This window comes from Dendrobates tinctorius, unplaced genomic scaffold (genome assembly GCF_039654945.1).
Source record: "Dendrobates tinctorius isolate UK_male_01 unplaced genomic scaffold, ASM3965494v1 ptg000192l, whole genome shotgun sequence".
NCBI lineage: Eukaryota > Metazoa > Chordata > Amphibia > Anura > Dendrobatidae > Dendrobates > Dendrobates tinctorius.
Window position 1 is genome coordinate 7382659 of NW_027361859.1, and position 11213 is coordinate 7393871.

The following is an 11213-nucleotide window of genomic DNA, read 5'->3' on the forward strand; positions in this document are numbered from 1 at the left end:
ACACTTGCAGATCTCCTTTCAAAGGAAGACCAAGCCGAATCATATGATGAGGAGCTTGGCACCCCGCGTGGCAATCGCCAGCCGGTGAGAAAAATTCCTGCCCATAGGCATAACGTCACGCAAATGCCAATAAAACCAGCAGGGATTGCATTTGTATACAGCGTCACTTTTTTTTTTATAGAAATGAAAACATCAATCAAACCTAACAAATTGTCAATAAGTCATGAGGCAAACGGAACTCCATATTAACCGAATCAATCTTAATGCCAAGAAAAACAAAGGCGAGTAGACGGACAAACCGTTTCTACTCCGATAACTGTACCCCAAATACTTTCATTACTCCCAGAAACTGTCCCAAACTTTTTTTTTTTTTTGCAACTCTCTGACTCTGCTGGCCCTACAAAAAAGGAAATCGTCCCAATAATGAGTCACCCATCGCGATCCTGTTTCCCATATTAACCACCATTCGAGGAAACTTCTAATAATTCAAAATAGCTGCATAAATAACACAACCCATGGGAAAGCAAGTGTCATAATAATGGATACATCCACAAAACAACCTAGCAACTGATAATAATCAAGAGAAACTGAAAGAAGGCGAAAAAACAGAAGCGATATCTGATTTTGCCATCAATGCACCATGCCCTGCCTGATGCAACAGCCTAACTGCCTGATCAAATGAAGCATATGCCACTGAAGCCTCTTTCGCACTAATGCCATCATTCACCAAGCGACCCTATGGGTGCAACAAGTGATGTATCAGTCTGAACTCACCAGTTTTTTTTTTTGTTTTTTTTTAAATTAATGACACCTAACAGGGCTACCCTGAGGTTGAAAAAAGGTGGGGAAGGAAAAGGCCCATCATGTGACCTACAGAGACTTCCTTTTCAATTTTATTTGGCAAAACTAACGGGAGCTCCTTAGCTGATTTTAAATATCAGAAAAAACAACGAGCTTTTGGAAAATTTGAACAGTATGAAGCAACTATATGTGAACCCCACTCGCAACTCAGCTGCCGCCACTTTATTGTGGTATTCGCTATCCACAGCTCCATCGCAGTGATACTCAGCAGGGTCCTTGCTCTCATGCTGGGGGATTTGCCTCATGATCATAGCCTTTTAGGGAGGGCAGGAACATTTTGCTGCTACTTGCAAAACGCCGCAAAACAGGCATTATTACTTATACTTGCATAATCCCTAGTATCTGCAGCGCCAATCATTGAACACACCGCTGCCTGTCCACCGAGCCGTGCTCTGACTGGGGGGAAAAGCTGATATCCCAGGAGGTGCTGGGCACGACTGGCCTGCTCCGTCAGAGGAAGCCAGCAAACCTTCCTTGCTGCTGTGAGAAAAAACCAAGGGATCAAGAGACGCACGCAGAGGTTGAATTAACAACCAGGTCTGTACTGCAGCCCTCAGCAATGAGAAATTAAAAAGATACATCATTATTCCTGATGCTTGTGAAGTATTCAATAATGCAGCTGGCACCAGAGGTGTCAAATAAACTAAAGAGACTTAGGTAGCTGATATACCTGGGAACTATGTAGCTGCTGATTAGCATGAGGTAATTGTCTAGGGACATGTTGTGTGAAAACTGACTCACAACTAGAAACTAATGTGGTCAGGTGGGGGTTAACTACTGCAAGTAGATTATCTGTAGCCACCACTAGTCTGAGGTAAAAGTACTGGCTGCTGAATAGCAGCACTACTACTTCCGGCATCATCCAATGAGGATGAACTGGCGCTATGTATGCCTCCCATATGACACAACTGAGCAGCCTCCTTGTTATATAGAGCTAGATTAACAGGTCTTTATCAAGTATACAAAAAGTCACAAAGGGCTGGCTTATATAGTGTGGAGACTAAAGCCCCCATTACACACGGCGATATCGCTAGAAATATCGCTGTAAAGTCACCGATTTTGTGATGTTGCAGCGATATTGCTAGCGATATCGTTGCATGTGATACTTACCTTCGACGCGCTCCCCCGCTGCTCATCGTTGGTCGCGCGAGAACTCCCTGGACCATTCCTCGTCGGCCGCTTCCTGCTGTGAGGACGAGCGACGCGTGGAGCCAGGTGGGAGGACGTCAGGATCGCCGCGTCTGACAGGTAAGTAGTGACCCCCGTCCCCTGCGATGTCGCTGGTGAGATCTGCCTGTGTGGCAGCTCACTAGCGACCACTTAGCGATGCACCAGCGATCCATATTGTTGTCGGGATCGCTGGTGCATCGCTATGTGTAACATAGCCCTAAGTCTGCACCAATCACCACAGAAGCCAAACCCACTCGTATTAGATACATTATTTATACAAACATTCATAAAGAGTACACAGACCATAATTGTGAAGAACATAAATGACACCTTATATATTAAAAAGATGAAAGAGAAGTGGGCCTTTTTTTTAGATGGTTCCTCATTACAGAATGGAGTAACATGTGGGGATTGAGATCGACGGAAGACATTGAATATAGACATACTCATCTTTGATGAAACATATGATTCTCCCTCTTTGCATTATATTTAATAACAATAATACATTTTAATAATAATAAATGTTATTTCTATAGCGCTGACATATTCCGCAGCACTTTACATTTCAGAGGGGATTTGTACAGACAATAGACATTACAGCATAACAATAATCACATAGATTATAACAAATACCAAGAGGAATGAGGGCCCTGCTCGCAAGCTTACAGTCTATGAGGAAAGAGGTAGACACGAAAGGTGGGTGGTAACAGTTGCCCTGATTGTATGGACCAGCCATAATGTTAAGTGTGTAACAGTACAGACACAGAGGGCTAATGGATGCATAAAGGAACCTGGTTATGGTAAAACTTTTGGCTGTGCCACCCAGGGATAGATTAGGTTAATGTGTTGAGGTGATAGGCCAGTGTGAATAAATGCGTTTTCAGGGCATGCTTAAAATTGTGGGGATTGGGGACTAATCGTATTGACCTGGGAAGTGCATTCCAAAGAATTGGCGCAGCATGTGTAAAGTCTTGGAGACGGGAGTGGGAGGTTCTGATTATTGAGGATGCTAACCTCAGGTCATCAGCAGAATGGAGGGCGCGGGTAGGGTGGTATACTGAAACAAGGGAGGAGATGTAGGGTGGTGCTGAGCCATGGAGGGCTTTGTGGGTGAGGGTAATAAGTTTATACTGAATTCTGGAGTGGATGGGTAGCCAGTGTAATGACTGGCACAAGGTAGAGGCATTGGTGTAACGATTGGTGAGGAATATGATCCTGGCTGCAGCATTTAAGACAGATTGGAGGGGGGAAAGTTTGGTAAGAGGGAGACCGATTAGAAGAGAGTTACAATAGTCGAGACGACAATGAATAAGAGAAACAGTAAGAGTTTTGCGGAGTCAAAAGTAAGAAAAGGAAAATTATGTCTATTCCCCGACTCCTCCTTCTGCTTTCTTGTTCCTCCTTCTACCATCCTTTGCAATGTTAATTGATCTGTAGAATATATATATACTTCTAAACGCATAGAATAATAAAGCAACAAATATATTATTGAATACTATCTCGGACTGACATCTTTCTATAACCCAGCAGCGCGGAGGATCTCCACAAAAAATCTCTTTGACACAAATAAATGACGTAAAATACTGAATGTGAGAACTTGCTGATTGATGGGGTCTGACTTCTGGGATCCACACTGATCGGCAGAATATGGAACTTTTATCTCATTAGGCCGGAGTCACACTTAATGTATGAAAAATCGGTCCGATTCTCTCGGCCGAGAGTCGCACAAGTGTTCTCCGTACGGTCATCCGTGTGTAATGCGTTTGCAATGCGATTATGCAATTTTATCGCACCTATGTATCCGTATGACATGTGTATGGCTTTACATTTCTCACTGATTTACCCCATTGAATTAAATGGCTCAATGGGCTTGTTCTGTCCTCACTGGATAAGGCAGACTTTTATTTGCAGTTATACAGATCAGCTAAACCGCTATACCGGTGTCCAATAAGAAGACTGTAGGTTGAGTCTGTAGTTTTATTGAACTTGATTTATTGGCGCGGTGAAACTACAAGCAAACATATATATATATACACTCAGTCAATACAGGGTACATCAGGAATACATATTATACATAAACATAATAAATCAACATCTGCACTAATAGCTAACCAGGGGAAGGACTAATTAACCAGGCTAATATGAGACAGGAATTAGGTGCAGGAATCATAAGTACGTACCAGCGATGCGCTCACAAGGGGAGAAGAGAAATGAGATGCTTCCTGAATGCAGGCTGAAGGAAAATGGAGAACTGGAGGGAAATACCATAATCCTTTGCAAAGGGCTCCCAGAAAGCACTGCAAAACTTACCATAATGCACTGCAACGGAGGGAAAAGTCCAGACAAAGTGAAAGTAACAAGAGAAGACTACGATTATGACTCTGGAGCGAGAAACACTGAAAACAATAGAATCTATGAAAAGCTGTACATTCTGTATATTCTAACCACTAATCACTATAAATATTATCAGACAGACAATCAAAGATTATGAATTAAATGTCAGAGACGGAACAAGGCTGAAATAAGGAAAATGTGTGCGTATTTCTTGCAAGTCACATTGATGGTACGTGTGGTGTCCGATTTTTTCTCGCACCCATAGACTTGCATTGGCAAGACTCGGCCAATATACGTGCACAATCGCAGCATGCTGCGATTTCTCTTGCATGCAGAATACGGCCAAGAAAAAAAACGGTGTTGGGAGCTGTCCCATAGATTAACAATGGTCCGAGTGTTATGCAATGTTTTCTCACAAAGCACTCATCCACATTCAACGCTAGTGTGACTCCGGCCTTAGAATGGAGCTCATGTGCAACTCAACCAGTGATCCATTCATTCCCTCAGTGGCTGCACTTGGCTTCTTCTGTAAACCCCAAAGAGCATGACTGGAGCTGTGGACAGGCATCCCACCCGCCATTGCATTTTAAAATGAGGATAAACGTTCTCCATTCTTTAGATCAATGCAGTTTCCAATGGTCAGAATTTTCCAAGAGTGGGCAGTGGGTCTGTGGAAGGATTGAGGGGTGGAGCCTCTAGGGGACCTGAAATTTTTGCTGCTATGAGGCCCTGAAATTCCTGATAGCAGCCTTGATCCTGTCACGTCACAGCTTTTCTCCAAGCTTCTATACGCACCTTTCCAACAGCTCTTCCTTGGAGGACAGGACTGCTCTCTGCATAAATTCAATTGCAGAAGGACAGTGTTTCCTGAAATTGGGTGACTATTTCATATCACACAGTGTGATCTTGTCTCCTCAGTACACAAACTCGCATCTCTGCATTCCCAGGATATTGCGCCACCACTGAGCTACAGCAAACTACAACATAGGAGAATTTGGTTATCTTAACCTGTATTACAGACAATGAATCCTGAAGAAGCAGGTTATACAAGGTCATAGAGATACAATGTGCATAGCAATGTATATTTATAGTCTCTGTATTCTGAGTTGAGGAACAAGAATTTTTGGTCCTGTAAAAGAAGTAAACATAATAAGCAATTACAAAAAACCCCTCAACCCCAAGGCTATGTACCCACGTTGCAGAAATGCTGCGAAAATTTTCGCGACATTTCCGCACTCCCGCCGTGGAAAACAAGCATTTTGCAAGCATTTTTTGCTTGCGGAATGTTTGCGCTTTCCAAGCGATTAGCATTGCTTGGAAATGCGATAGGTAGGATGTTAAAATAATAAAAAAATAAAAAAATATTGTTATTCTCACCTTCCAACGGCCCCCGATCTGCTCTGTGGCACTCCGGGCATCTTCCGGTCCCAGTAATGCTTTGCGCAAAGGACCTGAGATGAATGATGTCATGCTCGCGAGAGCGCGACGTCATCGCGGTCATTCGCGTAAAGCATTACTGGGACTGGAAGATGCCGGGAGCGTGGTGAGAGGCGGGAAGGGCTCCGGGGGCCGCCGGAGGGTGAGTTTATCACTATTTTTTGTTTTTATTCTATTTTTTACAGGATTATGGTACCCAGGGCCTGGAGGACAGTCTCCTCTCCTCCAGGCCCTGGATACCATCCGCACATGAGACGCTCACTTTATGCATGGTGGGCATAGCCACTTGCGTAAAGTGAGCGTTTCACTGCAATTCTATGGGTGCGGAATCGCCACGATTCCGCAAAAAGAATGGGCATGCTGCAGCTTTAACCGCTATGCGATTTCGCAGTGGAAAAATCTGCAGCATTAGCACAGCATTGCGGATCCCATAGAATTGCATGGGATGCGTTTTTTTTGCGTTTTCACGGTGATTCCGCAGTGGAAAAGTACCGCAAAAATACAGCAACGTGTGCACACAGCCTAAAACATTTCACACAGGCTTTTTAGGCTGATGAGCCACAAGCTCTGATGAAGTCAAAGGATAAATTCTGTGTCCTTGATCCGTACTATAGGCAGATAATACTGATAGAAATACACTGCTGTGTACAATAGATGGATTTGTATTCTACTGGGGTAAAAGTAATTTTTTTCATCCTATAAAATCAGAAATAAATAATCATGAAAAACATGTAAAACTGAAAAAAACATTGTCATTTGTAATGCATTTTTTTAACATACTTAACATCCAAATCTGCAAGTAACACAAATATATTTGGTGTGGCTGTTATCAAAAGGACCCGCAGATCGCAGTGGTCAGATTATTTACAGGGATCAGTGAATTATGTAAAAAATAATGGCGCAATTGATATTTATATCTATAAAAATGTGATAAAACTGTAATGCTGAGGCTGTGTTCACATACTGCGTTCTTTCTGCTTTTTTTCTCCAGACGTATTATCCATCTTTTCTGTTTTTCCTGTTAGCTGTGTTTCCTTTATACGTTTCCCCCTTATTTGATGCGATTTTGGGGCAGATATGAAGCAGGGTTTAGCGCTTTTTTAACAGTACAGAAAAGCTTTGGTTCTTCGCTTAACTCCTTCATGACCGGGGATATTTCCGTTTTTGCATTTTCGATTATTGCTTCCCTTCTTCCCAGAGCCATAACTTTTTATTTTTCCGCCAATATGGCCATGTGAGGGCTTGTTTTTTGCGGGATGAGTTGTACTTTTATACAGCTCCATTGGTTTTAGCATATCATGTATTGGAAAACAGGACAAAAATTCCAAGTGCGGTGAAATTGCAAAAAAAGTGCAATCCCACACTTGTTTTTTGCTTGGCTTTTTTGCTAGGTTCACTAAATGCTAAAACTGACCTGCCATTATGATTCTCCAGGTCATTACGAGTTCATAGACACCAAACATGTCTAGATTCTTTTTTATTTAAGCGGCGAAAACAAAATCCAAACTTTGGTAAAAAAAAAAGTGCCATTTTCCGATACCCGTAGCGTCTCCATTTCTCGGGATCTTGGACCTGGTGAGGGCTTATTTTTTGAGGGCCAAGCTGAAGCTTTTATTGATACAATTTTGGTGCAGATGCGACCTTTTTGTCGCCCATTATTGCATGTTATTGCAATGTAGCCTCGACCAAAAAATTGTAATTCTGACGTTTTTAATTTTATTCTCGTTACGCCGTTTAGTGATCAGGTTAATTCTTTTTTTTTTGATAGATTGAGCGATTCTGAACATGGAGATACCAAATATGTGGATATTTGATTTTTTTATTGTTTTATTTTGAATGGAGCAAAAAGGGGGGTGAATTGAACTTTTATACTTTTTAATATTTTTAAAAACTTTTTTTTTACTTTCTGAGTGCTTAAATAATCTCCATGGGAGACTAGAAGCTTCAGTTGTCTGATCACCTCTGCTACACACAGGCGATGATCAGATCGCCTGTGTGTAGCAGAAATGCTCACTTGCTATAAGTGCCGACCACCGGGCCCGAGATCATGTGATGGGGTCAACGATGGGCGAGATTTCCGTTGCGCTTCTGGTAAACGTGAGTTAAATGCCACTGTCAGAGATTGACAGCGGCATTTAACAGGTTAACAGCCATGGGTGGATCGCGATTCAAAGCAGCTGACATGTGCCGGGAAAGATGTGTGCTCAGCGCTGGAGCCCACATCAGTAGGAGGGATTCCAACGTGGGCTTACAGTGTTTTTCAGAAGAAGCCTACAGAGAAACAATGCACCAAAACTACAGAGTTCAGCAGCGTCTTCAGACCACAGAGCAGAGATTTCATGGAATCACATCCACTTTGCTTGGACATTTAGACCGTGTTCACATGTAGCGTAAATGCACAGTATTTTCTGCAGCTGCTTTTGCATAAAAATTCTGCTGTGTCTAACTGTCCAAGCAAAGTGGATGTGATTCCATGAAATCTGCGCGGCTATTAGACTCTGACAGACAGTATCTTCCATTATGTAACAGTCAGTATTTCTCTATATTCTTGTCTCCACCTGGTTAAAGCTGTTCTTCCTTTCCCTTTTCTTTCCTTGCTTTTCCCATTCCTTCTCTCCCCTCCTACCTCTTACCTCCTAAAAAAAATCAGGTTTTGCTTAGTTTTTGTTGCATTGTTGTCAGGGTACATTTGTTTCTTGTGCATGCTGATAAGGTTTATTGGATGCTGCTGATCTGTGTAGTTTTGGGGCCTTTTGTTCTCTATTGTTTTCTATGTGGAGCCAGAACAAAAACACATGAAAAAAAACTGCAGAATGAAAGCTTTTCCGTACCATAAAAACACATTAAAAACGCAGCTTCACATCTGCACCAAACACGCATCAAATAAGGGGAAGAAGATTGTTATTGTGTAGTTTGGTGCAGATCCTGCAGAAATAAAACCCACAGTATTTCTGCACCGTGTGTACACGGCCTTACAGACACAAACAAGCCGGATGTCGTATAGTAACGCCACAAAAAGATGAGAAAGTTCTGGCGGCTCAGACTGTGAATGAGGAAATAAAAAATAATATACAAGTCCCAACTAGAGATGAGCAAGGCGTACAGATGACGTCCAGGTGGCCTTGGGTCATCAGAAGCTGCACCGGGGATGCCGGAAGGTTAGAGATTCATGGCCTCCCATCCAGCCACCAGGTAGCGCTGACCTGGACCAGAGACTCGTGAATCCATCCGCTCATTGCTTGTCCCAACTGTCCCAGATACAGTGGACAGTCCTGGATTTGAGTCTACACCCTGCAGTCTCAGGCATCTACTGAATGTCCCACCTGTCAGGGGAGAAATGGTAAATGGGCGTGGATTAGAGTGTTGTCAGGGGCGTGATCAAAATGTGCCGCTGAGCGCTACACATGATCCATATTTCTTTTTATTCTTCAAAAGTTGGGAGGTGTCTGGATGTACGGCAATATGTACTGCAGATTAGTCTTATTACCCTTCCTATATTTTATCACAGGAATTGTAAAAGGTTCTTAGGTGTTTATGGTTAAATAAAGTGATAAGGAACAATGAGTCCTGTGACCTCCTGTTATACAATGGGGGAATATGGTGGTCTGACCTCTAGCTCCACATTGTCATCCCACTGTGATGTCAGCCCCTGTCCTCCATGTACAAGGGATAAACTAATGAAACTATAAATTCTTCATTCCCCTAATGTCTGACCTATTCTGTCTTCTCAGGTCACCTGGCGAATATGAGATGCATCCTGATTATTATTATGAAAACATTATGCAGAAGACGTCCATTACATTATTCAGCATTGTTTTTGCTCTCGGGATTATCGGTAATGGATTAGTCATCTGGATTGCCGGATTCAGGATGAAGAACACAATCAGTGCCGTGTGGTTCCTCCACCTGGCCATCGCGGACTTCCTGTGCTGCGCATCTCTCCCCCTGAGAATTACTGAGTGGGCTGCAGGATTTGTAGATAGTGCACGTTGCACAGTGAACATCTTTCTGTTTAATGTGAACATGAGCGCCAGTGTTCTCCTCCTGACGGCCATGAGTATTGACCGCTGGGTGTCCGTCATGTGGCCATTCTGGGCCAAAGTTCATAGATCTCGTAACCTGGTGAGAATCAGTGCAGCGATCATCTGGGGGCTGAGCTTCACTGTGGTCGGTGCACTGTATTACGTGTATAGATACCATGTAGGTTATCTATTGGAATGGTGTCTATATTATCATTACACATTTCGTTATAACCCAGAGTTACTTCAGACCATGCAGTGGGTCAGATTGGTTATAATGTGTGTGATCCCGTTTCTCATCATCGTCACCTCTTACGTGACCATTTTCTACAAACTTAGAAAAAGTAAGAGATCCCAGAGATCTCAGAGATCCTCCAGGATCATCACCGCTGTTATATCGTGTTTCTTCATCTGCTGGTTTCCATATTACATCTGGCTACTAATATTCTGGTATTATGAAGATTACATAACATCCTATTATTCGTATTTCATAGCATTATATACTGTACACACTATCACTACCAGCCTGGCTTGTCTGAACAGTTGCCTGAATCCAATCATTTATGTGTTTCTGACAGCGGATTTCCAACACGGTTTCCTCAGATCCATCCCCTCCAGGCTAGAAAGAGCCTTAGGTGACCATCCTAATGACCTGTGTGGAGAGCGAGGAGATGCAGGAGACACTCGCCCTACTGATGTGTAATGTATGTTCCTGGGATCTCCTCTACGTGACACCTTTTAACCCCTTGGAGACATTTTTTTAATTTCTTTCATTTTTCCGTTCCAAAAATCATAAATACAAATTATTTTCCCATGGACGGATTTTTGCAGGATGAAATGTAATTATGAAAGTCTCCCTCCATGTTACCACATAATGTGCTGAAAAGTGGGTGAAAAAATAATCCCAAGTGAAGTGAAATGGTGAAAAACAAATTGTAATTCCACCATATTAATAAAGTTACCCAGTAGTTTCTGCAGATCACATCAATTAACCCCTTCACCACCTTGGGATATTCCATTTTTAAGTTTCTGTTTCTTTTGCTCCCCTGCTTCCCAGAGCCATAACTTTGTTATTTTTCTGTCAATATGGCCGTGTAGGCCTTGTTTTTTGAAGGACGAGTTGTACATTTGATTGACACCATTGGTTTTGCCTTATAATGTACTGTAAAATTGGGGGAAAAAAATCAAACTACAGCGAAATTGCAAAAAAAGTGCAATTCCACTATTTTTTTAAATTTTTTTACCATGTTCACCAAATGCTAAACCTGACCTGCCATTATGATTTTCCAGGTCATTATGAAAATGCAGATACCAGACATGTGCAGGGTCAGACTGGACCACCGGAGGATTCTCCGGTGGGCTCATGCACTGACATCTGCTGGTATGCAGGGT

General features: G+C 42.6%; 1 protein-coding gene across 1 annotated transcript; it reads left to right on the forward strand.

Annotated features, from left to right (window-relative positions):
- The first annotated feature begins 9582 nt into the window (after nucleotides 1-9582).
- On the forward strand, nucleotides 9583-10543 carry LOC141055820 (C3a anaphylatoxin chemotactic receptor-like). Its single transcript, XM_073552534.1, has one exon. It carries the CDS (start codon nucleotides 9583-9585, stop codon nucleotides 10522-10524), a length of 942 nt encoding a protein of 313 aa, XP_073408635.1. The 3' UTR covers nucleotides 10525-10543.
- Nucleotides 10544-11213: the final 670 nt, after the last annotated feature.

Excerpts from the sequence above, each read along its gene's own strand:
- LOC141055820 (XM_073552534.1), top strand. The coding sequence starts at position 9,583 with ATGCAGAAGACGTCCATTACATTATTCAGCATTGTTTTTGCTCTCGGG.